This window comes from Orbicella franksi, chromosome 12 (assembly GCF_964199315.1).
Source record: "Orbicella franksi chromosome 12, jaOrbFran1.1, whole genome shotgun sequence".
Classification (NCBI taxonomy): Eukaryota; Metazoa; Cnidaria; class Anthozoa; order Scleractinia; family Merulinidae; genus Orbicella; species Orbicella franksi.
Genome location: NC_138156.1, coordinates 7,215,878 through 7,243,425, shown reverse-complemented (window position 1 = coordinate 7,243,425; position 27,548 = coordinate 7,215,878). Strand labels below are relative to the sequence as shown.

Here is a 27,548-nt window from a genome sequence, read left to right as displayed (position 1 = left end):
CGGATTCGAGGATTTGGCGCCATTTTGAATTGGAGGATTTTTGGAACGAATCTTTTCATAATTTTAACCATTTACGAATAAAAACGCTAGTAATGAAGGTCTGTGAAGATACATATGGATAATTTCGAGAAAATAGCCATGTTTTGTTTCTGGAAAATCACGCCATGATCTCAAAAAACGTCAAAGGAATCTTGTCAGCTGTTTAAGATGCGTTGTGTGATTCCTGGACGATCAGTGAAACGCAAGTACTCCGTACTGTTTGAGTTAACAGTGAGTTAAAACTGTCATTTGCCATCCTAATCTATTTTTCTGACTCCACAGTGTTCGCCAAAGCGATCCATTGTTTGTCCAAGATTGGTTGTGAGCTGTATTTGGAGGCTCTGTCAGAAGGGGTGAGTAACTATTGAGTGCTGTGATTACGTGATCTCGACGTGTCTATCTAATTGGCTTGGGGTTTGAAGTAATGGAGTCTCAGTTCAATGCTAGCACATGATTTCTCAACGAAATTTAACACCAGATGCAAATAGTTTACGTCCAAATAAGAAGACAGCCTTTGGACCATGTCAGATTAGGGGTGCATTTCTTTGGGATGATCTGGACCATGTATCATTGTTCGTATGTAGAATAGAGAAGAATCAACCAGAACTGGAGATACAAACTGCTGAGTTTATTCTACACTCTTGACTAAGCCTAACAAGTCAAAAGCGGAAAGCATGGTCTGAACCGTTACCATGGCAATGTCAGTCATGAAACTTAGATTGAATCAAATAATATGGATATCGTTACAATGGTCCATGAAAAGAACCAATGAATCCTTGATCTGAATGGATTAATTGATTACTTTGATGCACCATGGGATCTTGGATCATTGATCTTGATCTTGAGCTATACCACCAGATTGCTAAGTAATACATACATACCAGCAATTCTGGGTGGAAGTGGGTAATAGCTCTCACAAAAAGCCCTCTCAGCTAACTCCCAGGATGTTCTCCATCACAAGGTCTCCTGGCATTATCCCAACCATTTGCTGATACCCATTTATACTTCAGGCCCTAGTTGTTTAAGGGTGGATAATAAACACTATACATGTTATACTGTAAATCGCTTTCCAATAGATAAGTGTTGGCAAAACAAACTACACTATCCACCAGCTAGTGATTTATCCAGTGGATAGTTTTATCCACCCTTTGCACAACTGGGGCCAGGGTAAAAAGTCACACAGTTGCTAATGATCTCAGACAGTCTGTAAAGTTTCTGGGGAGTAGTAAATGTTTCTAGTGTGGAACAATTTGAATCGTCAAGATTGATTCCTATTCTTATATTTATACATTAATTGCCCAATCTCCCATTTTATCAGCTTGCCTTAAGAACTGTTAGCTCATCTCGTTCAGCATATGCCTGCTTTCTCTTCAATGAGAGCTTTTTCATAAGTTATGATGATGGATCGAGTGATCAGCCCGCTGATTCACAAGAAGAGGACTTATTCAAGTGCAAAATTGCTATGAAGGTCAGAGGAATTATTTGTATTATATGATAGAGACATTCCACCAAGCTAACCTTTAGGCATTGATATTACTGATCATTGTCAAGAACTGAGACTCAGTTGGAAGAGAGACTTGTTTCTTTATACACATGAACTTTTAGCTAGACGAGTATGATAAAAAAGACAGCAAATTAGGTCCTCAAGTCTCTCCCCCTTATCTCCTTTCAGCTCTCTTCTCTCTCCTAAATGAAGGATAATACCAAATTGTTAAATACTGAACCACAACACATATGTAATAGAGGACTGTGAACATATTTTTGTTGGCAGTCATGCCTGTCGGCGTTCAAATCCATGAATACCATTGAGAAGACAGTGGATCAGTGCAAAATAGATCTGAATGTCAGAGAAGCTAGGCTGGTATTCCTCCTTTACTGTAGACATGGTAAGTAACTGCTGTCAAATTCAGTGCTCAGTTAATTTAGTTGTCACTGTTAGTTCTTGGCTTGCAGCTTGAGATAATTTTCTGTTATTCATTCTAATCATTTTTCAGTTGTGATGTATTCATTTTATTATTATTTCTTTATTTCCTTGACAGGAATCACAAAGACATACAACTTGACTTTCCAGGAGTGTGAAACACTTCAAGCTGTGTTCTCAAAAGACTTGTGTCCCAACTTTATGACTGCACAAGCAAAGTAAGAAGTGTGGATCATTTGTATTAAAGGAACCTGTGGTCAAGTGTGGATCAATACCCTTGATCAACCCTCAGCATCTCAATTGACACTTGATGGACATCTTGACGGATACTGGGTCAACACTTGATCAACTTCTCAGTTGACAGTCAGTTGAGAATTGACTAATTTTCGCAGACATGCCATGAAGTGTTGATTGATACATATCATATCACCATGGAGACGTCAATTGAGGGTCGATTGAGAGTATAAATCAACACTCGACTGTAGATTTCTTTAAAACACATGATCCAGAGATGTAACTTTGCTTACCATTTGAGAAAGAAAAAAAAACAGTCAAACCTATCACTGGTAGCAATAATAATATTATTATTCATAGCATTGTTGACAATCACGATGTCTCATTTTCAACAGGATTCTTAATGATGCGGTGTATAATTTTCCAAATAACCAAGAAGAAATCACCCTTTGTGTGTGTCCTGAGACATTTAAAGTCAAGAACTATGTGGATGATGAGCCAGGTAAGAATTGGAAACAATTAATAAGAACTCTTAGTAGATAAATGTTGGTAGTAACTTTAGGAAAGTGACCAAATTGGGGTTTGTTGCTATCATGCAGCCACACCCCTTCTTGCTTATGTACAGAGAAAATTAAATATTACAACAGTGGGTTACAATGGCATAATATTATCCTACTACCAAAGTGCTAAGGGATGTACATGTATTGGGAGAATACTGGCCACAGGTCTTTTTTGTATAGAGCGAGTGCAATCAGAGATTTATTACTCTACTAAAAGTGTTTTGAAAATGTCCCATGATCACAGACTAAAAAGACTCTATAAACTTCAAGTAAGCCATAAAATGACAAGGGCACCTCTAATGAAAGTGATTGTGTGGGATCATTCAGGGCTATGCCCAGTCCCATAGTTGGAAAATATTGTACTGGCAAGAGAGCAATCTGATTAGTTGATTTTCAAATTGCTGGCATTCATAACTACCTTTTTATTAGTTGTTTAATAACAAGCACTACTGATGATATGCCAAAATCATATTGCACAATTAGATGCCAAGTTTTGTTTTGGAACTAATGAGGTTCGATCACTAGATTTTTATGTATATCACTCCCACTAACACATGCAACTTTGAAAAAGATAAGTTATGAAGCATTGATTTTTCTCCAACTGCTCTTGTTTTTGCAGATCCAAATAGAGTTATTCACACAGAGATGATGCTGGTTCCAGAGGAGTTTGATAATTACCAGATTGGAGTTGATACAGATGTGACGTTTTGCCTCAAAGAGCTAAGGGTACTCACCAAATTCATCAGGACTTTTTTAATGTAGAACAAAAAAATGAAAATCTCTCAGAGGGTAAAATTTCCACATTTTTGCCTATGTCAAGATTTCTTCAATCTGGAATTATTAATTTTTGCTAACCTTATTTCTACTGTATCTTATCATAGGCTATTTTGATATTTGCCGAGTTCTCAAGTCAGCCAATAAATGTACATTTTGAAACAAGTGGCAAGTAAGTGAACAACATGTAACGAGCAATAATAAGCAATCATATTTACACTCATTGTCCTTAATATATTCTTATCATTTGTGTCACCTACACCAGGAGAAAACAAAAATAAGAGCAAGCTAAAATTCAAGATATTTTTCAAGACCTGGCTATCCCTCTCAGATACTTGTAAGCACCTGCACTCGCCTAGGAATGATAAAACTATAAACAAAAAACTTTCTTGCCTTAAAAAAATCAAAATTTATTATTTTAATATTATGATTTAAATCTTTTTTTCAGACCCATTGTATTCAGTATGGATGGTGATCCAACTTATGAAGCTGACTTTGTGCTGGCAACTTTGGTTGATCATGATTCATCTACCCAGTCTTCCCAAGCCTCCGTCACAGCAGCGGCCAGTAGCCAGCAGCCATCAACTAGCAAAGTATCAAAAGACAAGCAAGTCAACAGGTGAGAAGGATCTTTGAATAATTCCTTTGTTCAATATTGTTATTGCAAGGTTTTTGAGATTGAATTACCGGTATTGAGACCGAGATCTTACCAAACCTACAAGATCTTACAGGATCTTTGAACATCTCTGGCAGATGAAACTTGAAATCTTGAGTAGGAGAAGCCGCATGAAGAAACGTTAATAAATACAATATATTTTGCAGACTATTTGTTTATGTTGGCTTGTTTTTGTTCGTTAGTTCTACAAAAAAGAATCTACCGCCACAGTCTGAAAAAACTCGACAGAAGACTACTGGCAGGTTGCATAACAACCTTTCAGAATCACAGAACTTACAGAGAAGTGATCATGTCAATAACAATGAGCGGGATGACTCCATGTTTAATGATGATGATGATGATGATCTGGATATCACAGAGATTGATCAAGCATTGTTAGATGGGAAGGCTCCAGTATCATCTCAGAAAACTGAAGAAAAAGATGACAGGATAATAAATCATAAAGATTCTGTTAAGACGGACCCAGTGTTGAGAAGCCAAAGGTACATGTGTCATTGTGTGATTGCAGTAGTTTTTTATGTTATACAGAGAATAATTTCAGATTGGCAAGTATAAGTTGCACACAAATAGTTGGAGCAACATTACAGAATGTTAGTTAGCTGTGTGTAGCCTAATATGGACCTGACCAATTACATATGCTCCTAGTTGTTTCATGCTGCAGGAACTGAGGTTGAACACCATCATTGATTAACCATATTTATAAATGTGTGTTTTAATGTGTCAGAAGTGCAGATGCCAATAAAAGCTCAGTCCTGGATGACTTTTTTGGCGACTCATTCCCCTATCAAGGTACTAGATATTAACATATTATCAATCCAAGAAACATGTCAGGGAAAAAGAAATTCCTGTTATACAAATGTTATTAAAACGGAGAAGATGCATTAAGTTAAAACCACTTTAGGAAGATGACTGTGAAGTGGCAGGAACGGTTTGTCAGCCAAGCTTTCAAAGTTGGTTTAAACTTAAATAGAAAGGTGTTGGATCCAACAGATATAATTAGAGAGATTTTTACTGATATCCATGCTATCCTTGTGACCGTCATTTATCCTAACAACGCAATCTGTTTATCGTGTCTGTTCTACAAAATTAAACCATTATTGTGAGATGCATTTGATCTAGATACATATATCTGTGCGTGAACGAACGGTCCTAAAATCGAATCAATGAAATTGCACCACCAAACAGTGCAACGTTTGATTCAACCATTCCTTGTTCTGTTTTGCAGATTTGTTCACCACAGGAAAACGAGATCTTTCAGTTATTCCCGAGGCCAGCCAGGAGAATGCTAACACTTCTGCGTATCCTTTGACGTTCTTGTAAAACTGTAGCTTTGAATGCTTTAAGTTTGGCGACAGTCATTAGAGATCTATATACTAAACCCTATTTAACAATTAGATTATGAGCTCTCGATTTCTATGAGGTGATAGTTGATTCGGCCTTCGGCCTCATGAACTATCACCTCATAGAAATCTCGAACTCGTAATATAATAATTATTGTTAAATAGTAATTGGTAGTTCAGGAATTTGACTTAAAATAGTTAAAAGAAGGAAACAGAAGAGAGTTTTTGTTATGTGTTTTATACCCCCCCTCTTGAGTCGGACTTATTTATTGACCATATTGTGAAAAGTTGTGGATGGAGACCGAAGACCAGACGAGAACTGAAATTAAACATGTTAGTCAAGTTCAGTTATTTAGGGTTTATGTTTTTTCTCTTTGTTTTTTAAAACTCATCACTGGATCAATGGATCTTCTTCCTGGGTATATGGTTTATATATTATAACAGACATGTATTCTTGAACATCACGCAAATGTTGTCATCGTCATTTTCCTTAATCTGTGATTAGCCGCAGTGCAAGACCCATACAGACCCCGCCAAGTTCAGGCACAGGTATTTCCAGTGTGACTCAAGTATAAGCCCGATTAGAGCGGTTTTCATTTGAGTGTCGAAAAGTAATTGGTTTTGCATAACTACGCTACACCAATGGCTTAAAACACTCGCGCCACTTTTTCATCCAATCAGAAGTAAAACTAAACCAATCGTGACTCGCGCGCACGCGTTTTCCCACGCTTTGCTTATGCTACATGTAATTGTATCGAGCTTTGATTGGTTTGTTGGATTGTTTGTGTCCTTTGTGATTGGCTGGAGTGATTACTTTGGTTTTGGTTTTATGACACTCAAATGAAAATTGCTCTAAATGAAAAAGTTAGTAAATAGAGCTTATTGTATGACTTGTATGCTATTTTACAGATGCAGTCCATGTGCAGTTATACATATACACGGTCTTACCAATTTCAGGGAACCAACCGAGAAAACTTGAATGTCTCCTTCAGTTGAATTTTTAATCTGTCTATAAAGTTGTAATTGAATGAATGAATGAATGCTTTATTTAACGTGGATATACGCTTAGCTTGAGAGCTAGTTTACAGGTATTCCACCTAATAACTAATTAACAATTAGACCCATAGCCCGCAAGGGCTACGGGTCAATAGCTCATGAGGCGAAGCCGAATGGGCTATTGAGCCGTGGCCCTTGAGGGCGAAGGGTCTAATTGTTTACACGAAGGGACTGGTCGCAGGGGCTTGTCCCACGAACAGTTCACACAAAGCGTTTTGAGGAACAAGTCGCCATGACTCGTCCCAAAAATTCAAACTGGTTTGAATTCGTGGGACTAGTCGCACGGACCAAAGTGCGACTAGATTTTGAAGCAAAAGTGGGTAGTTCACACGATGGGACTTGTCCCGCGACCTGTTGCAGGGACTAGTCTTAGGAACTAGTCTCCTCGTGTGTACCGACCTTTGTGACTCGGAGGGAAAGACATGTTCAACGCGGCCTGCCAGCTAGGAGACTTAGTGCGACAACGTTTCTTAACAGCGTAGAGTAAACAACTTGTTCTCTGTTTTTCCCTGCAGAAGTATCGTTTGTGAAGAATGTGGACATGGTAAGAGAATGTTGGTCACTTTTGAGCTTTGCAAACAAATTTCGACAAAGTGTATTTAAGTATGAAAGATTAAGGTCTTACTTTCAAATTCTCATACACTGAATTCTTAAGGGTTTCTGAAACGTTTGCGATTACTCGGCAAGTTCGGTTGTCACCTGCGGTTGTATCACCCCAGCTTTCAAAATGATTGTATGCAGAACCTTTTTGAGATTGAAGTATGGCAAAGATTAGACCCAGCCTAGATATTGGGCGCTGTTCATTAAGGGCCGGGTACCGAGCAAATTGACCGGCTGTGATTATGATTTTGCCCGCTTGGTTTGGCTATCTAGAGGAAAGTTTTTCTTATTAAGAAGTTCGGTTAAAAAGGTTAGTTTGCCCGCCTTTGAAAAAACAGTTGCCTTCTTGCTGAAAACGTCAATGAAACCCGTGCTTAACTATATTTTATCAGTTGAAACAAGTATTATTGTAATATCACTGCCAGACAAAATGTATAGGTCAATCAGTCTTGTTTTCAAATCAGCCTTCTCTTGGGGACAGTTGTGTGAGCCCTGACGGCAACTCACCGAAACAAAGCGGTAAAAACAAGACAAGAGGACATGAACTTGATGACAGCCTGATGGATGTGGTGGCTGATGAGGACTATGACTTTATTCCAGCGACTCCGCCACATAAAAAGGTAAAGACTTAGCGCAACAAATGTTCTTTGTGCCAAGTTTCACTGCGTAGCACCGTCGCTTGCCCCGTGAACAACCCTTTGGGCTTGCAACAAAGGGTGACGAATATCGTATGTAGCGTTTTAGCCCGAGGTGACTTTCCTGTCAAACCTGTGAACTGCGCATTCATTTTTTAAGCTAAGCTTTGAGAGTATACGTGGCCACATTCTCGAGTCCGTTGATGTATGACTGAGTCACCTTCTTTACTGGCCAGTGAACGAAGAACTTTTAAAGGTCAGAACAATGGTTCTTTTCTCAATATTTGGACTTCTATTAACCTTATTTTCTTCAGATTCCATTAAATCTTTCAATTTCTACTCTGTAATGTAGTTTATGTCTGAATGATGTATTTTTGTATTCTTTCAGTTTAAATCCATGTTTTTCAGCGCATCGAAAAGTCAAGTAAGTTTTTAACCCTGTTTAGTTTTGTACTGTTATGTGCTGTGCTGTGTTGTGCTGTGTTGTGCTGTGTTGTGCTGTGTTGTGCTGTGTGAGAAATTTGAAACGTAAAGGTCTGGGAAACTTATAAGTCTTTTGGCAGTTAGGTAACAGGGAAAGAAACGTTGCAACTTAATATCTTTCGTCTTGTATTGTAAATAAAAAATAACAATTTTACCTCTGCAGTGTTCTTACTGAAGTGCTTTGTTCCGTTTTGTTCACAGGGTGTGTCACAAGATGTTGTACTTGCCGCCGATAGTGACGAAGACTAAAGAACAATTGTTTACCCTTGTCACAACACCATCACTACTACTGCAGATGTGTCACGCAACATTATGGCAGACTTCAAAATGGGAATAACTGTAAGACTGCTGCTCAGCCGTTATGGCATGGCCGATACCAAGTGTAACTATGCGGAAAGATCTTTTCAATATTCTGGAACTTAGTTACATTGGAATCTGGCCGTAAAGACTTTGTTCGTTGAGGAAAAGAGGTGTGCCAGAAAATTGTGAGTTAGCCGTTTATTGAATTATCTAGCCTTGCTAGCTGGTAGGATTTCACGAACTGAGCAAAGACAACAAGAACGTTTTCTCCTGTATAAAACCTTTTATTAAGAATACACAATGGTTGGACTGACTTATACATCCGTTTTAAGAAAATCGCTTCAGAGAGTCGATAACACTTTCAACTTTGTAAGAAACGTAACGTAAAGTAAGTTTGAAAAACTATGAAAACTATATCTACTATAACAGTTGCGAGGCTGCAATCAGAGCTGTCTTAGTCATTGTGAAAAACATAACATGAACATGTTCAGACCATATTAAAGATATTGCTTGAATTTTTACATTTTGTGTCGACGTCGTTTATCTTACTTGCTGACAGTTTTTCTTAGTTGTTTAGTCGCAAATTTACAACACCATGTAGATTTTAATTCAAACAACAGTGAGTATACGTTTCAAAATCTTACTACAAACTGTATAAATCATGATAAATGGACATGTCCTACGAGAGCTTGCGTGACATAGTGCGTGACAACTGACGGCTGACACTATATAAAATTCGTAGACTCCCCTGCATGCACCGATGTTCTTCGAACGTTCTTCACAATGAGTAACGATTGCGTGACGGATAAAAATTGTGTGGCAAGTAAAATTGAAGCTTTGGGCCTTCTAGCTCCTATTTCGTATGCAATATTTCCCATTTTTCTTTGCCAACTCTTTACAAATAAATCAAGTAGAAATCAGTAAAATTCCATCAGCATGCTGCAACATATGCGAATGTTTGATTGCGCGACGCAGACAACACGTAAACAAAATGGCGAGAACGTGTAACGCCATCACGCCTGCGCCGAGCGAAATCATAAACGTGATATGCTTCGAGAAGAACTCCTTGCGGAGCAGACAGCCTTCTGTATGGACAAACTTCTCAGCTGGTTTGTTAGGAGTGTCCAAATCGTTTCCGCAACTCGGCAGATGCGTGGTGTTGGAAAGACAGCAGGATCGCGGCACACTGTTGACCCAATTCTGCGCGCTATTGTTCTGACGTTGTTTGTTCCACTCCGAGTTAAACCAGTCTTTGTAGCTTTTTGAGCCGCAGCAGTGGTACTCACGCTGGATCTTGTCAATTAGATGCTGTATGTCTTTATCTTCCTCGTACTTGCTTAATATATTGTCAAGGAAATCCTTAAGGAATTTCGCTAGGCTAAAATGCGCGAAATACAACCACAATCCCAGAGCGGTTTCTGCGATCAACAGCAAAGTCAGCAAGTACGAGAACACTTTTAGCGTGTAGTAGTTTTCTCTGATGGCGCCATAACAGCCAGCGAACCCTAACACCCCTATAACACATCCTACTCCCATAAGGATGGCTGTGGCCGAGGTGAAGCCTGTTTGAGTGATGTTCTTGTAGTCGCCATACAGGAGTTCGCCGAGTCCACCGATCACCACAAGAGCCACTCCGGTCAACCAGAACAGCACGTTGAAAAAGAACATCAAATATTTGACCCACCGCATTGTACCGACTATCCTGCTCCTCATTTTGAATAGCTGTGTTGGAGAGAATTACAAACGGTAGAGGTCCTTGTTGCAAAACGACTGACCCTTTGGTATTGCGTAATTAATGTGAAACCTGATGTCACAAAAGAGGTCAAGGGAAGATTACGTGACGATGGTGTCCGCGATCATTACCCTGACATTTATAGCCACACCGTGCATTTAAAATACCTATTACATGTACGTGCGTTTGTTTGAAAGGGAGAAAAGGGTTGAATGGGCTTTTTTAGAAAACCGTCCCTAAAAGTGACGGTTTTCTCTACCCTTCTCTAAACTTGAGTGCATTACTGTAAATCACTGCCTTTTGATATACCACCAACCTAAAAACACTTTCAGGTGGAGCCTCCCAGTATAGTCCATAACGGGGAGTTCCCCCGGGTATACGGTAAAACATGGGCTTCCGCGTGTTGACTCGCGCTTGGCGCTCGTTAGACTCGATTACTAGCCGCTGTTTGGGAAAGGAGCCTGCGCAACGTAGACCAGACACGAGAGAGAAGCGCAAATCGAGCCTAGGCGCTCGTGTCTCGCCAATAAATCAGACAACGCTAGTTACCAGTGTCTTACAGGGCTAGGCCACCATAGTAAAATATATGCAAGTCTGTACTGGGGAGGGGAGGGGTGAGGTGAGACCGGGAGGGTGAGGACGTACCTAAGTAAGGCACTTGAACGTGGTTGAGATTTTGTGTTCGCTTGCCCCACCCCATTTGTAAAGCATTTGGGACCACAAGAGGGAATAAGGTCGTGGAAATTTGTTAGAAAGTCCATCAGAACGATCCCAAGAGTTCCATCACCGGTAAACAATTTCTTTCAAATTCTTTGCCGAACCTGACCTTTCTCGACCCCTCCCCCGTGTAACGTAATATTGATAGACCCTATCAATATTACAAATTCACGGTGAATTTGTTAGTTCTCAAGTAGAGGACTGTACGGGGCAACCGATCATGGGAGTGAATTAAAACCCACCATCCCTTGTCCCGCGTAATACGGCATTTTTGAGCTAGAGCGAAGGTCATCCTTTCCTGCTGTCAAGCTAAAATAGGCTGCGTTGAACGAAGGGATCTTCCATCGATTTAGTATCACTGTAAACCCTTACGTGATAGAAGATTTCGAGTGAACGTTCGACCCTATAGTTCTAATGTAAATAAACAGAGTCAAGAAAAAAGTTTGAATGAATTTTATAAGGCACATTAGCTTATGTTGTCTTCTATATTCTTCACAGTGTGTCCTCTACAGTACCCAAATGTATTTTCAATACTTATGTCTCCTCGTGTTCCCGAGGGGGGAAAAATGACTGCTTTTTTTTTTTTCTGCGCAAAGATAATGACGAGAGAGCTACCCTGTTTCAAAAATAGGTAACTTACATGTACATGAGTCTACTGCTCCTCTGCACGAAAGGGAATGACAGGAAAACAATCGAGTCGAGGTTAGGGCACAAGGAGTCATGCCCAAAGTATTGAGAGCTGCACAAAAACTGCTTCAGAATTTGTTTTAAACGTTTTTGTTGAAAACGTCTTGGTGAGCACAATGACTGCTGAATTGCGCACGGGTGGTATACAGCACGGGTGGTATACCGCTGAACCGTGGGGGCCTGGACAGTCTTTTCGGGACCGGCTCAAACATCAACCCGTCCGTGCCAAAACACATGTCAACTCCTGGCACTGGTTTCTAGGTGCATGAACAGGTTCATAACGTTGAATGACCAGTGTTTCCATGACAAATATTACCACTTCAACCCTGAATTATTTTTTGCTGCGTAAGCGTACATATTTTGCTTTCCCAGTGTCATTAAATTCTAGTGACCAAAATGGCACAAGTCCGACCTCACTGTTTTCAGCAGGCTTGTTTTTGACACATGCACTGTTCTTGTCATCCGTTCCCATACACTCTTCTCTTTCATGGTTCTATCTGTTCACTAGCTACGCAGTGACACTGTCAATACTTACCTGACTCCGGAAGCACGAATTCGATCTTTTTTTCGCGCGCCTGAGAAAAGAAGTGCGCGCTTGAGTCATTTTTACCTACAGTGTGAAATTTTATTTGTGCCTGAAATATATTCCTTTCTTCCTGCCCTGTATCGGTTGTTTACAATTTTAGAGTTTATTCCGTGAGGAGAGAAGAAACGGTGCTAAACGTTCTTTTTTTTTTTTTTACATTCTCTCGAGTGACGGCCTGAGCGCAATTATTCCTTGCATTAGTTTACGGTAACGGATCAAGCTGATTACGTCCTTTTCCATGTCAGTAGAATTAATGTACTTGAAATAATTAGTGAAAATTTCTTGACATATAGAACTGTACGCTCTTAGACAACAAAAGACGATACCGTTCCAAGTGGAACCATATGTCAAGGTAGATAATACCGTTGGATGCAAATGAAAATTGAAAAGCCTGGCAGATCTATCAGAGAATAAATGATTTATAATGGTAATAGGACTGAGTGGAGTCCAATTCGGTCTGTAATCATACGAGTGATTAACAAAATCGGACGACCACGAAGCGGGAGTCCGATTTGTTAATCACGAGTATGATTACAGACTGAATTGGACGACGCGAAGCCCTGTTACCAATTAATCAAAACTATGACAAAATTCGAGAAACGAACAAACCAACATCGCGCGCAAAATGACGCGTACTGTCCAATTACAAGCATGACCCGTACACTGTCCAATTAATGCTCTAATCGGGCTGCTGATAGCCAATTACGTTCGAGAATTTTGTTGTAGTTTTGATTAATTAAATTATCGGCCATTCCAGTGAAAGGTCACCGAATATTACATTTTCTCATGCTCGCAGAAGTTAAATTTGATATCTAACGAGAAGAAAATCAGTTCTCGTCCAATGCAATCCGCTGGAAAAAATGCAATTTTTTACCGCATTGTTGCATGTTTACAGTTATCCAATCACTTTGATCTTTTCCTTTGATTAATTTTAATGACATGTAATTTATTCAACCTCGAAGGATGTGTGAACTTTTTTCTGGTGCTGAACACGTTTTGCTGTAGCTGTAAAAGTTTTAAGCTTCAAAGCTTTGTATCTCACTGAAACGGAAGGAAACCTCCGCAATTACTGTACGTAAAACCAAGCGGAAGGTGTGAAACGAATAAGTCTTGAAGAGTTGGTATTCTGAACAGTTCTGGTCTTCTCACAGCGGCGAACCACTCAACGAGAATGAAATGTCGACGTTTGCTCCCGGCAAGGTAATTGTGTTGAATTACAGAATCCAAAACTTAGTTGCAGGATTATCATTTGAGTTCCAGTGCAGATTTGACGAAAGCAAATCTTGAATATCGAATCAGGAGTAATTTAATTTACAAAAAAAATTTGTATCGAATGGTGTTTAAAGGCAGGCTGTTTACATGGCATATTACTTAAAAGATCCGCTTGCCCTCAAACGGTCAAACGGCTTGCGATCCGCCTGAAGTAATAAACGATGAACTATTTCTAGTTTTTGTTTTTCTTGAAACAATTTTGCATAAGTGCCGAGTGAAGCATGTGCCGTGTATGGCAGCAAAAATTATATCCACAAAGAATAGCTGTTATCAAATCTTCTTCTTATTTTATTGTTTTCAAACCTGCTTCGTCAATGAGGTGGTCACTCCTGTTTTTAAAGCATTTATCGGAAGAGAAAGAAGAGACCTCTAAGATAAGATCTTGGCCTGAAATTTAAAACAAACTGTTCATTTGAAAAGCTAAAATAACGCAAGCTCAGGTGATGTTGATGGACTTTAATGGTGTTTTTCTTTTTCAACAGAGAGAATCAGGCCTGGAAAGGATTTATGGATTGACGTTGTTTCGGTAAGTGTATCATTTTGGATAAAATAACCCATTTACTTGGAAACTAATCCTAAGTACTGTCAACGTTAGTTGTTTACATATTTATATTTTGAAAGTTTGTTCTGATTTTGCCAACTGCTATACCAGTCTTAAAGATGTTGGTGTACTCTTATAAGAACAGCTAGACTGCAGATTCAAATGAGATTGTTCTCTTTATCTAAATCGTCTTTCAAATGTCTCAAATGTGCTCAACTGTCACAGCACCTTTAAAGACTTTTCTAAACTTTTCCAAAACAAAATGGTTAACTGTCATTTGACATCATTATGGTACAGCATTGTATACTCGGAGATTACTTTCTGTGCGAATTTTCGTTTCCAAAGGTTAAAGATAACTGTAACGTTTCTGCAAGCCTCCTTATTTTATATTGATCTAATCAAATTTTGTGTTATTTCAGGTTACGAAAGCTGCTCAAGTGTCCGACAAGGCTGGATCAGAACATCAAGGCAAGGACGCAAGGCTCATGAAAACTATGAACTGTACTTCTTAACTCATTTATGGAATAGAAGGCTAAGAGGTGACATATTGTATCTATAGAACCCCTGTTTAGGAATTTAAGGAATCGAGACAGTATAAGGCAGATTGTAAACAAATAACGAAACAATGGCAACGAGAACGTCGGTTATAAAATCGATAAGTACAATAAGTTCAGCCGTATTTGTGTTACAAAGAGTTTTCGTTAAATCAAAACTTTGTATTTTGGAGGGTTAATTATACTTTCTTTCTACTGGAATTGAATATTGTGTCTACAAAATTAGCTATACAATACTCTGATATCAAGAGCCAAAATGAACTGTTTGAATATTGCATTTCCAAAATCAGCTGTACGATTGTCTGATATCGAGAGAATTACTGAATTGTTTGAATGTTGTATTTCCAAAATCAGCTATACGATAGCCTGATGTCGAGAGACAAATCTGATTGTTTCAATGTTGTATAAGTTACAAAATCAGCCATAACGATTGCCTGATATCGAGAGACAAAATTAATTGTTTAAATGTTGTATTTCCAAAATCATTTATACGATAGTCTTATATCAAGAGACAAAATGAATTGTTGTCATCGTGACATTGTTATTCAGAGTTTAAATACGTTCTCGTTGCCGTTGTCTTCGTTGTTTCACTCGCTAAAGATTTTGAATTTCGACAATCTGGGTCCGGTTGCTCAAAAGCTGGTCAATGCGTAAATTAAAAATTAAGGATTGAAAGTCACTCAAGGTATTAATTCTTCTTTTGTAAACGTATTTTCATCGGTTCCATTCAGTAAAGTTTTAGATTAGTAAAATTCAAAACTGAATAACAAAACATTGAAACGGAAAACATTACTGAAAAGTTACAAAACTGAACTGATCAAAATTCATGCTTGTCTGCATTAGTTTTTCGTCCTTTGAGCAACCGGATTCCATATTACTTCCAGGTTTTCGAGATTAAAAAAAAACCGTAGCAAGAGTTGAAAGGCTGTCGTGAAAAGATCAAATCTTTAAGTAGGAAAAATCGTTTCGTTTTATAAGACACTATGAAGTAAAGTTAACTTTTCGTGCGTTGATTTTCGTTGAGAAAAAAATCACTTGTCTTGATTTTGCTTAATGTATTTAATAAAGAAAATACATGTTTTTGGAATTAAAGAGCAGTCTTTGTAGTGGAACTCGCTATGTTGTGTAAAGATATTCAAAGTCTTTTGGCTGGAAAAAATCTTGCTTCGATAATGTAGCATGATTTCTGGCGAAAAAAAATACAAGTCTTTTGGCGGGAAAAATATTTTCAGTTGAAAAAAAAATTAAGTCTTTTGGCGGGAAAATTGATTACGTAGAAATAGTGTGCGCTTTTAAAGGCAGCCTGGTATTTATTGAAAATTATTCTAAGTCTTTTGGCGGGAAAATATTTGCCCTAGAAAAAAAGGTCTGCGCTTTTGAATGGAGTCTGATTTTAAGTCAAAAAATATAATAAGTCTTTTGGCGGGAAAAATCTGTGTGGTTTGCTACCGGATTTGTCTCATCAAAGGAAAAGACTAGACTTTGACTTGCTATCAGCCCTCTGTTCAAAAGTGCAGAAATTTTTTTCTTTTCGGCAACCCTACATAGTCAAAAAATAGTAAAAGAGATAGCCTACATTCCGACTAGTTACCAGGCCCCTTTAAAAGCGCGCAATTTTTTTATTCTTGTTGTAAACAATAAAAGAGGGAAAACAATTCCTTTTCGTTGTACTTTTATTTCTTTATTTGTATTGTTGATTAATTACAAGTTGAAGTTCATTAACAATGTAATTATACTAGACTGATTACAAGTTACAGTTAATAAAAGACTATTGACAAGAACATTGTTGTAAAACTTTTATTGAAGCGCAAACTAATGATTAAATTTAAGACCACGATAGACACAACAGAGCGTTACAAGATATCTGGAGCTTGTAAATGAACAAACTAAACAAACTGCTGGCAGTGAAAAACTATACAACTGTGTTTTGAAGCTGTTGGCGACATAACAAGCGAAAATTCAAAACTTAGTTGGACTATTTCGGCAAAGAAAACTTGCTAGAGCGATTTCACAAAATACTTAAAATAGCAAATAATAGCTTAAAAACATTTGGCTGTTTCTCCGTCATTTTGAGCGAGGTACAAACATGGAGCGAAATACAGAGTTTATAAAGAAACTCGATATCGACTAATTTCCGTTGATTTCTAAAACATTCACAGTCTGGAAACGTAATATACCCTACAAAAACATTCTACTGGTAAAATTTTAGCACTGGAGATACATTGGAAAACGTGCAGTCGTGTTTTGCTTTGATGACACATTTGTCCGAGTAAACATCCAGAGTCAAAGTTCGCGAGAAAATTTTACTGCACGCTTTCCAACAAATCTACATAACTAAAATTTATCCAGAGAAATGTTTTGCCAGATATATTAAGTTTCCAAACAGTAAATATTTAAGAAATCAAAGTTACGGAAATTTTTCGACATCGAATTCCCAAATAAACACTGTATTTAACGCCATGTTTGTACCTCGCTTAAAATGACAGAGAAACCACGCACTAATTTTAACTAGCTGTATTGTTTCGACAATGAGATTTTGAATATTAAATTTTTTCACGAGTTTTGTGAAATCGCTCTTACAAACTGCTACAAAATCGGTTCGGCTATTTCTATCCTATTCCTGGTCAAAAACTAAACGAATCATTTGGTTTAAACTCGGCGATTGTTGTAAAATTGAGCAGCTAACCGGTATTTTGGGGTAAAAGTGACAATTGGTTAACAACAGTAGCTTACTCAAAAAAACAAAAAAAAAACAACAACAACAAAAAAACTGAAAACAAAAAAAAAAAACAAGCGAGTTAGTTTGCATTGAGAGAAATTTGGCCCTCGAAAAGCAACTTATGAGACTTATATCGAGCGAATTCTAATTGAGCAGCTAATCAGTATTTTTTGGTGAAATAGACAATTGGTCAACAACGGTAGCTTACTCAAAAAAAATCCAAGCGAGTACACTTCTTTAACGAAAAAATAAAGCCCTGGAAATGCGTTTATATGCGAACGACAACTGAGTTTGCACTAAGAGAAATTTAGCTATCGAAAAGAAACTCGAGAGAATTCTACGTCACCGAAAATCGTAATGAAAACTAGTCGCTTACAGAGTCTTACAGAAACCTACGAATCCAGGTTGCTTTTAAATCCTCCACTAAGCATCTGGCATCTTGCTTGTGTTATTTTAAGGTCCTTGTCTTCTCATACATGACCACAAGCACTAAAATTGAAACACATAACAGCGGTTAGTACTCACAAAAACACATTTTTATACCATGTTATACTGTAAGTTACCTTGAAAATATGCAAAAATAATCTGAATGTCATATAATCCCTGGGGAATTGCAAATTTCCTTATTAATTAACATTCGTAAATAAGTTGCAAGTGATGAAATAACGTTTGTGAAGATGGAATCACCAAATTAAAGTATGGATTCAAAATACAACCTGTGAGGCAAAATTTAGAATTCTCTCTGCTGAAATTTGCTTCATCCTGAATTCAAATTAATTTTCCATTGCCCTCTGCTACATGATCGATTGTCTTTCCTCTTTTCTGCTCATCACAGTCAAACTACCACGCCCCAGAAAATTCCGAACGTAGTTGAGCTTGTTGTTAATTTTTGTAAAATACTTAGGAGAAATACATGAAATCTCGCTTGTCATCTGTCGCGTTAAGCATTTTCATGAGAATCTTTGAAGTTGAGAGGCCCAGAAAGCAAGGGTGCGAGCGAGCGTGTACTGAATACCACTCACCATTTTATAAAAAAATTGCCTTCTGGTTTGTGAAGCTCTGCCTTCGGTCCTTGCGGTGTGCACTGTATTCAGTCCTCCGATTTGACTTTCACTTGGATCCACGGTGTTTCCTTCATCTACAAAAGCAAAACGATGTTGTCAAAATGATCATTAAATAACGGAGTTCATATATGTTTGGCAGCATTCTGCCAAAGTTAAATTGAACAATGAATTGTGTTCGTCATGAAACACGTTCAAAACAAGTAGAACTCGCGAAACTTCTTTATTGAAAGTTGTGACTGTAAGTCGTTTAGCCTGCTTAGCTCTGGAAGAAGTTTGGAGAACATTACTACTAAATTCAACACTGCTTTCAAAGCAACTTTTTACTGACTTTAGGTTCAAATTTTCTTGTAAACATTTGTACTGTTCTTACCTTTTGTTCATTCAAATCAGTTCCAAAAGCTAAGTTCAATGAACTCCTTCACTCTTCCATGCTTGTAAAACATTCTTTACTTTCCTCGCGCAGTACAAGATAAGGACAAGATTGCAACGAGTAGAGGTTTCCAAGTGAATGCCGAAACAAACTTTCCTCGCGCTCGGCGAAGAAGATAGTTCACCACGAGGAACAAACAGAATGCAAATTACCGCCTTCGACAAAATTACAAATTTAGCACGTGCAACTTTTTAAGGCGAGGTTTCATTGCCTTTTGTTCAGTTTGCCACAAGGGATGGTCCATTATTTTGTTGTGGTAGGGAGGGATGGGGAGGACATAGATAAGAAAAAAACTCGAGCTCCGGAATATACACGAAAAAAGAAAATTCTGAGCTATAAAAGTAAAGTTCAAAGTTTCAGTTCGTATTTGTAAAAAGTTAAAGAAATCCGAAACAGTGAAAAGCTGCAAAATGCTTTGGTTGTTTCGACATTGTGGGTAAAAACTTGTATGAAACCCGAGTTGACGTTGATTAAAAATATTTGTTACTAGACGTTTTGATCACTTCAATGACCTTCGTCAGTTAGAATTCTGACTAAAAAGGTCTCTTTGGCAGGCTTAACCAGTTACAAGGAAAACGCGGACATATTCTTAATGCGCGCAACCGTGAAATTATGCGCAGTCAGAATGCACTGCATTGCACCATACACTGTATGAAGAACGGAAAAACGGCCACAAAACTGCAAGTATAACAGTAATCAAATTTCAGCTATATAACTCAATCAGTTCCTGGTCAGATCAGTGGAGAATTCAGACCAGAATTGTAACGCATCTAACTCTTTCTTCAAATGATCATGGGAGATCGATCATCGAATTGAAGGGAAACATGAGCGCGCGCGCATCCACGCATGTCTCCCTGAAAGTTCTTACGCGTGTGCTTTGTTCAGTCGCGATCATTGAAAAAAATCAGGCAACTTTGCAAACGGCCTACGCACGCTGAGATGAAAATTGTCAATTTGGACAAGTGAGGTAAAGTATGGCTGAACGGATCTGTGGGCTGAACTAGTAAAGCGATGTAATGAGTAATAACCTGTTTTGACACTTCATCTTGCATTCGAAGATGCTGATACCGGAGATAGCAGAGTGTGGGTAACTGGGAAAAAATAAAACGCTCAAGTTATAATTTGCGAAAGTCTTTTTGGTTTTAAATTCATGGTTCACCATTAAACAAAAAAATGTCGGTGTAGCGAAAAAAGTCAGTGGGGTGGTTTATGGGTTTCATGGTACGTACAGGAAAAGGACAGAAAACTGAAAGTGAAGACGCGGACGGAGTGTCGGACATTGCATACTGTGTCGCACACGTCTGAAACGCTCCGTGTTTTTACCACTAAAATTGCTGCGCGCAGTTACAGAATTACGGCAAAACCGCGACAGCTACTTCTGCAACATTGCGTGCAACAATTTCAGCGCGAGTCCACCATCAACAACATGGCGCGCAAAAATTTCAACGCGAGTCCACTATCTGCATATTGCGCGCAACCATTTCAACGTTAGTCCCCTATCTACAACATGGTGCACATCAAATTGACCAAGAGTACACTGCTCACAACAATTTCAATACGTGTCCACTATATGCAAAATTGCGCATGGCAATTTTAAAGTATGTTCCACAATTTCCAACATTTCGCGAAACAATCTTCTACAACATTGCTGCTTCTTTTCTTCTTCTCTGGCCAGAGAGCAAAAGCACGAAAAAAAATAACATCTAATGAAAAACAAAACAAACAAACAAAACAAACAACAGTCACTGATCGTCATGAAGTACGCTACATCCACATTTATTGGTTTTGTTGTTTATTTCTCATTCACAATTAATCCCCATTCGAATGTGTTAATGCATCATGAACCTGCGATCCCAGTGCGATGGCAAATGCAAAAAATATTTTTAATAATACCCTTATTTTTTTTTAAACTTATCTTACACATTGACAAATACTCCAAAACATCACATCATTGTTGTTTCAAATATACTTATTAAATCCTCTTTTTAAGATTCTCGAGTACATTGGCAAACACAAAGCATGACTTTGTGAAATATATTACTGATTTTTTTCTTTTCTCAATTTGTGATATATGTAAAATTTAGCGCTTAAGATTCATTGAAGCCTGAGGCCATTTCAGCTGGTTGCAACACGTAAGGTGAAGGTATCACACGACTTTGTAAAAAATTATCCAACACAACTTACGCTACAGTACAATCCATCTTTTTGTAGTCTTAAGGACTATCCCATGTAACTCATTCTGAACCAAATTTTATCTCAGGTTAACCGTATGCAAACATTACAGTATTTGGCTGTACAAACACTTTGCAAATTCCAACAACAAACAACCTCACATAATGAAAATTTATATTAACACCCCTTAATATTACTCTCTTATCCCTGGGATGATTGTTCAAGTTTTCATATTTCTTTCATAATTAAAATCAAGTAAAAGGCCAACTTCTACAAAAAGGATTGAAGTGTGTTTTTGATGTTCACCTAGTCATTGAAGGCCATCAAATAGTTCCACTTCAAAAGGGGACAGAAGATAGGCACACCTATGTACATGTATATACATGCATTTCAAGTTTTAGTGTCTGGTTTTTTTTTTTTTTTGGTTGGTTGGTTGGTTTTCCATTTTTTCTCGCTGATTTTAAGCTATTACTTTGAGATCTAGTAGTACAAAAATAAAGCAGAAATTGTTCTTAATAATTTATGATATTTGACAACAAAATCAAATTTGATGCTTACTGTCCTTGGTCAGCAAAGCCACAAAACTTTGGGAGATTGGACCCGCTGAGGTCAGACCCCAGGGCCAGGTTGTTCAAAGCTAGATTAAGTTAACCCAGGATTAGCGAGAACTTTAGTTTCAGATTTGTAACTTCTTGGAGAGGTTTCCTGTTTATATGGTTCGTTTTCTACACAAAACATAGGCAGTGAAAAACATTTTTAAACAAGAAAAATGAATACTTTGGTTAACTTTTAATCCTGGGTTAGCATTAAACGGTTTATGTACAACCTGGCCCAGAAGAACTTCTCATGCCAATTATTTAAGGATTAAAATGTATATTGATAAATGCAATCAGCAACATCGTGTTCTACGGGGTCATCCTGAGCACGAGATGTAAACACATATGTCGGCACCTCTGGAGATATTCTCTCAGGAATACCAAATTTGAAATCTAGATGTCCTGACCCACAAATGCCGAGAACTCTTGTCCGTCCGTTTGACTTCTGAACAATATCCATGACTGTATATGCAAATGCACTGTCTCTTAGTACTTGCGCTGGAAATATCCGACGATACTTGTCCACAACTTGGTCTAGATTTCCACTAATCAGTCCTTGAAAGTATCTGTAGTGATCCTCAGAGCCATCAACATAAAATTCTTTGGGTGGGCCTCCAGTTTCTTCAATTTTCTCCAAAGCACGACTTTTCCCTTCCTGAACAATCATCTGACAAAATGGCTTTGGAACAAACCCTGCCACAAGCTTGGCTCCGAGAAATTTGGAAACTTCCAGAATATATCCATAATGTTCTAATGCAAAACCTTCAGTCCCATTGTATTTATTTTTCAGTTCAGCTAATGACATTTGGTCAGCTTGATATGCGTCAAGCAAGGGTTGCTGTTGGAGGTTGAACATCTCCATGACGACAGTGACAGTGAGGGCACCCTGTGATTGTTCGGTGGTTTGGGTGACCATTCTTTCAAGGACACAGAGTTGAGCTTTGAGGATTGATGGCTGGTGGTGCTGTTCACCAAACAAAACTGGAACAAGATGATTGAATTTACTGTAGTTATAGTATATTTTTCTTATAGATGAAAGCTTACAAAGTCACACTCAGGCCAACTGGCCCAGACTGCCAGGTTTATCCTGGCAGTCCTGTAGCATTACACAACTAGGAGCACTGCTACTTCCCCCTGCTATGTGTTAGTTGCAGCATTTTCTCAGGTTTCTTTACCATGTAGGGGGGGGGGGGGTGGGGAGGGAGAGAAAGTACAGTGCCCTGCCCAAGAACATAACACAATGATCCTGGCCAAGGCTCAAACCAGATCACTCAACTCACACATGCTAACCATTAGGCATCATGCTTCTCACAAGAGTGCCTTGCCAAAGTGCCATGCACCCAGGTTTGCCACACCCAAACAAACAATACTAAAATGAAGAAGTTAGTAGGAATATTGCTACTCCCAAGATGCTGTCAAAATTCCCATGTTGCCCCTGGCCAACAATTTCTAGGTCATTACAATTAATGTAATACTGAAATGTAAGGAGCCTTGATTATATGTCTGGCTGGTGCATTTATGGTTCACTCTGAGGGTTTTAATAGTCATCTGTTTTGCTGGGGTTCTCAAGAGGTTTTGGGGTGGGGGGGGGGGGCATTTTTGGATTGGAATTTCTGAGCAGGTTGCATTGTATTGTACAGCTTTGCAACTGAAAAACAACGTGGTTTAACCCAATAGTTCTTTTTGCAAAGAATGTTTTTAACTTTTTTTAAGACATGAAATCAAGTAAAGTAATCTATTATTTAATATCTTTTTTACATTTGTTTTAACCCAATTTAACAGAATAATATCAACTGACAGAATTTTCCTGTAGTTCATTATTGCTCTTATTCTTTTAAACTGTATTTATTTAATTATTACAACTTGACAATATTATATTGATACTGTGAAGAGAAGTTTACACGTTGATGTATAAGATGCTGATCAGCCTCAGATGATCTTTAACTTCATCATCATGGACAACATGTACATACCAATTGTGGCATTTTTTGCCTCAGACATCACTGAGTCAAATGTTAATTTTAATCCAGGATTCTTGGCAGAGACAAACACTAATGACTTTGACAACTTTCTCAGGTTTCCCCGGAGGGATGAATTGAGTTTAGTCCAGCCTGCCTACAAGTCAAAGTATAAACACAGTAAATATTACATATATATTTGCATAACTGGATTCTAGTAAGCCCATGCTGAATTATCATGGATCTATATCAAAATTGTGTTACTTGTTTAGTATTCAATAATTAGAAATACATGTAAGTAAACCATTACACTAGTCCCTGTCCATCTATTGTCACATACAATATCTAACACATAATTGGTTTGTCATCTCTCCCACAGCCCATGCAAGTCTTCCAGCTTAATTTACAGTGCACACATAACTTCCATATCCTGAGCCTGGTTTTGGTTTACGCTTTTAGTTCATCCAGCTTATTTATTGTTTCAATATTCTGATTAAAGTATGTCATTTGCTGGCAGAAGGTCTGTATCCAGAAAAACTTTGCCAAGGTCTTGAGTTAAGGTTCAAGGTTCGACCAAGTCAGCTAATATATATTTTTTCTTTTTTCTTTTATTAAAAGGCCTAATTGACTATGTCCTGTTTCAGACACATCTACAACCAGACCATTGTCATCAGTTCATCTTATATTAAGAAGGCCTAAATGCATCGTAGTGAGACTGAGAAACTGAGAAAATCAGTTTTGGAAGCTCTTTTTGGAATGCTATAATGTTGCCATGGTAAATGGATATGACATAATAAATATGGGTTATTGAACAAACATGAGGTCAAGATGGCTGGATATTGACCAAGGTCTATTTTTGCATGTTTATGGACTGAGACAGAGTTGAGGTCCATAAACTCACAAAAAAAAAAACAAGGCCAATATCCAGCCATCTTGACTGAGCAAGCTTGGTTAATTAAGGGTTTATTATATGGATTTCAGGGAAACTTTTTGTGCAGGACACAGTGGGTAGTCCCGAGCGGGCAAAATAGCTCCATCTTGCCCACTCGGGTAGCCAATCACAGTGTAGGATTTGGTTCATCTTGTCAACTGGAGCTAGACATAATTTATAATAATTACTCTTAATCTATTGCCCAGAGTTAGCTTTACAAGAATCCCCCATCATCAACAGCACAATTCTCTCATATTTTATCATTTAAGAAGAGATAAAGAGGGAGACTCTTTTGAGCCCCGTTATTATAGATTGAACCTTCCATATCTCCTTTCATCATCAAAATCTAAATTTCGAGGGTCTCAGCGCTTTGATTCCCGGTTTGATTACATCAAATAAAGTCGTTTCGTGCCTGGAGGGCTCGCAGTTCTCATTTATACTATTCTATTGGCTAATTATAACTATTATAAAAGTTAATAATTATTAAGCACTTAAAAAACTTGAGCGTGAAAAATGTTGAATAAGACTTGATTTGATTTCAAATGCATTCGAATTACTACGCAGTTTAGAACTCACTTACCATGCAGTCTTCATGTAAATCCCGAATTAAGTTCATTGATTCACCAAGAGTACAGGAGAATAAAGCCAGAGAGCTTAAAAGCCAGGGGATCAAGTTAGATCTTGAGTACCACGTTCACCATTCTACAGCTCCAAGAAAACAAAGCTTGGTAGCCGCGCAACATAGTAAACAAAACTGAAACTCGCCCCAAGCCGCTCTCGTTAAAGTGCTACCGACAGTGTATAAAAAGTATCAATTAAAAGTGTAAGATGAATATTTAAGCTATTTTAAAACATAGTCAGGTAGTCTCTACGAGAAGAAAAATGCTCTTTGCTATTTTCAAATATCTCTTTTCGTTCCAGAAATATTTAATTTTTTTTAATATGCAAATTAGCTAAGTGATGAAAAAGATATCTCAGCCAATCTGGAACAGAAAAGTTTGATTCTTTTCTAACTATGTTCCAAAATAAGAGCTTAACAGTTTTGTTTCGATGGCATTTACCGGCTTTCAGACCTCCCCAAAGTTAAAGGCTTTTCTGGCCACCTTTGCTGTTTCAGTTCGATTTTTGCCAATGGTGCCTCATCTGTATGATCCAGCAAGCATATAAATACGTTAGGTCAAGTTCATTGCCTTATTTAATGTTTTTCGAGCTGAAAATAACTAGAATATTAAAATTCACAAGGTTTGGACGGTTACTAGAGGGTTGAAGGGCGAGAGGGAGGCCGAAAACAACCTAGAGAAGGACGGTTGAGAAAGAAAGAAGCAAGGTAGGTTGGAAGAGCTGAAATATATTTTAGGTAACGTGATGGCTTGCTCGTAAAAGAGGGGGTGTTTTGTGTTATGCGGTTGGGGGCGTCATGGCGGGGGCGTTATGACGGGTTCCTAAAGAGATGATGAAGAAGATGACGATGATGATCAAGGAAAACAAGAAAGGTAGAACGCACCGTGACTATAGTGCTGTTACTAGTTACAGTCGGTGAAGGCACCTCCTCACAAGTGCTATCATATCCATGTGCAAGTGTACAATGAGTCGGCAGAATATTGCAGTTCAAAGCCCCAATATAAGCTAACCCACAATTAACGAGAATTTTGATTCCAGTTTTGTATTTTTTCGGTGCCGATTTCTGTCTTTATTTTTGGCCCTTCAGTTTTTTTAGAGCTTGAGTAGTCTCTAACTACACCAAACATAAGAAGTGAAAAACATTTTATACAGGAAAAATTGATATTTCGTTTAACTTTTAAAGTTAACCGGCTTTCGGACATACCTGCCCTGGCTCCTGAAACACAGCTACGTTTGTATGGCTAAATTTGAAAGATTTCTTGTTGTTCATTCGCTCTAAAACTTGGCTTGTCATTATTTTATTTTACATAAATTGGCGTTTTTACGTTTTATTCACGTGACCTTAACCCTTTCAAACCTTTTTTGTGTTGCTGTTTTGAGGTGTTCAGTTACCAACAGCTTTTGCGCAAGACAAGAAAAGAGAAGTAGGGAGTATTATATATGGTTTTTAAGAAGAGAAAATGGTATTTTCAATTTCGACAAGATTTTCATTGTCAGGTGACCCCCTCCTTCCCCCCCCCCCCTTCCCCAATAGATTTGTAACGTGATATGTGTAGATTTTTCGCAGTATCCAACGAAGGAAATCGTATATATGCAGCGCTACGGTCAAGGGGCATCAAGCTGGAGGCTTTTTAAGGCTTCGATAAGTAATTACAGCATGTGGAATCCTGTCTGGGAAAATTTTTGGTTAAATACGACGATTTGATTCCAAGGTGGGTTACTTTCAAATATGTGGTTTTCAAACCCCTAATTACCGTATTTAGTGTAATAAGCGCCCAACCTCGAATAAGCGTCCAGCCTCGGTATGCTCATTCACTGCTGGTAACAACCACCAAATTTGCTCACAAGCAACAAGCTCAGTTTGGTTTGTTTCTGACGAACTGTAACTCTTTTGAAAGAGCAATTCTTCAGAATAATTAAGGATACTTAACCAACTTGAAAAGCTCTGTCATTATAAATGTTAAGTCACCATCCGCCGGCGAACAATATGACAGAGCTATTGCGCTAAAGGGATTTTTAAATATAAACTTGCTGACGTGTGCCAACGAAGCCGGATTGTTTTTCTTCCTGAATCAACTCACGTCCAATCACGGTATTGCCATTGAGTCCAGGATTAAGCCAGAGGAGCGTTTTGTTTTTATATTAACGGCCATAACGCCCCCAAGATTTACCGTTTTCGACATAACGCCCCCTATCATAAGATTTATGGTATCTCTTATAGCTATGGGGGCGTTATGACCGGTTTTCCTTTGACGATTGGTTTTAACAGAAGTTTGTTATCTTTGTAGTGTGTGTTTCCACACACTACAAAGTTTAGTGAAACAAGCCGTGTGACACCTTAAGCTACCTT

General features: G+C 38.2%; 3 protein-coding genes and 1 long non-coding RNA gene across 5 annotated transcripts; 1 reads left to right on the top strand and 3 right to left on the bottom strand.

The window, feature by feature from the left end:
* Window positions 1-2: 2 nt before the first annotated feature.
* Window positions 3-9,211, top strand: LOC145464440 (cell cycle checkpoint control protein RAD9B-like). 2 transcript variants are annotated; one of them, XM_081448347.1, is made up of 17 exons: window positions 3-241; window positions 322-392; window positions 1,358-1,507; window positions 1,811-1,925; window positions 2,079-2,178; window positions 2,590-2,696; window positions 3,374-3,480; window positions 3,636-3,700; window positions 3,977-4,147; window positions 4,387-4,686; window positions 4,929-4,993; window positions 5,430-5,502; window positions 6,050-6,093; window positions 7,116-7,144; window positions 7,665-7,820; window positions 8,224-8,259; window positions 8,520-9,211. In XM_081448347.1, exons 1-17 carry the CDS (start codon window positions 208-210, stop codon window positions 8,565-8,567), a joined length of 1,671 nt encoding a protein of 556 aa, XP_081304473.1. In that variant the 5' UTR covers window positions 3-207; the 3' UTR covers window positions 8,568-9,211. The 2 variants fall into 2 exon arrangements, with proteins under 2 accessions (XP_081304473.1, XP_081304474.1); XM_081448348.1 differs by lacking the exon at window positions 1,358-1,507.
* Window positions 9,212-9,295: 84 nt separating this feature from the next.
* On the bottom strand, window positions 9,296-11,591 carry LOC145463061 (CD151 antigen-like). The gene has a single exon (XM_081446774.1). It carries the CDS (start codon window positions 10,329-10,331, stop codon window positions 9,525-9,527), a length of 807 nt encoding a protein of 268 aa, XP_081302900.1. The 5' UTR covers window positions 10,332-11,591; the 3' UTR covers window positions 9,296-9,524.
* A 4,899-nt stretch (window positions 11,592-16,490) lies between these two features.
* On the bottom strand, window positions 16,491-18,825 carry LOC145463321 (uncharacterized). Its single transcript, XR_014041311.1, has 2 exons — window positions 18,449-18,825; window positions 16,491-17,915 (listed from the first exon to the last, which is right to left on the bottom strand). It is a non-coding gene; the product is annotated as an uncharacterized LOC145463321 (long non-coding RNA).
* Window positions 18,826-20,652: 1,827 nt separating this feature from the next.
* LOC145463932 (uncharacterized) lies at window positions 20,653-25,479 on the bottom strand. Its single transcript, XM_081447723.1, has 3 exons — window positions 25,158-25,479; window positions 23,662-23,803; window positions 20,653-22,669 (listed from the first exon to the last, which is right to left on the bottom strand). Exons 1-3 carry the CDS (start codon window positions 25,191-25,193, stop codon window positions 21,957-21,959), a joined length of 891 nt encoding a protein of 296 aa, XP_081303849.1. The 5' UTR covers window positions 25,194-25,479; the 3' UTR covers window positions 20,653-21,956.
* Window positions 25,480-27,548: the final 2,069 nt, after the last annotated feature.

Coding starts and splice junctions, on each gene's coding strand:
- LOC145463061 (XM_081446774.1), bottom strand. CDS start 10,331: ATGAGGAGCAGGATAGTCGGTACAATGCGGTGGGTCAAATATTTGATG.
- LOC145463932 (XM_081447723.1), bottom strand. CDS start 25,193: ATGAACTTAATTCGGGATTTACATGAAGACTGCATG. Junction 23,804..25,157: donor ATTTACATGAAGACTGCATG/GTAAGTGAGTTC, acceptor TTTGACTTGTAG/GCAGGCTGGACTAAACTCAA. Junction 22,670..23,661: donor GGCAAAAAATGCCACAATTG/GTATGTACATGT, acceptor ATCTTGTTCCAG/TTTTGTTTGGTGAACAGCAC.
- LOC145464440 (XM_081448347.1), top strand. CDS start 208: ATGCGTTGTGTGATTCCTGGACGATCAGTGAAAC. Junction 2,179..2,589: donor TTTATGACTGCACAAGCAAA/GTAAGAAGTGTG, acceptor CATTTTCAACAG/GATTCTTAATGATGCGGTGT. Junction 7,821..8,223: donor CGACTCCGCCACATAAAAAG/GTAAAGACTTAG, acceptor GTATTCTTTCAG/TTTAAATCCATGTTTTTCAG.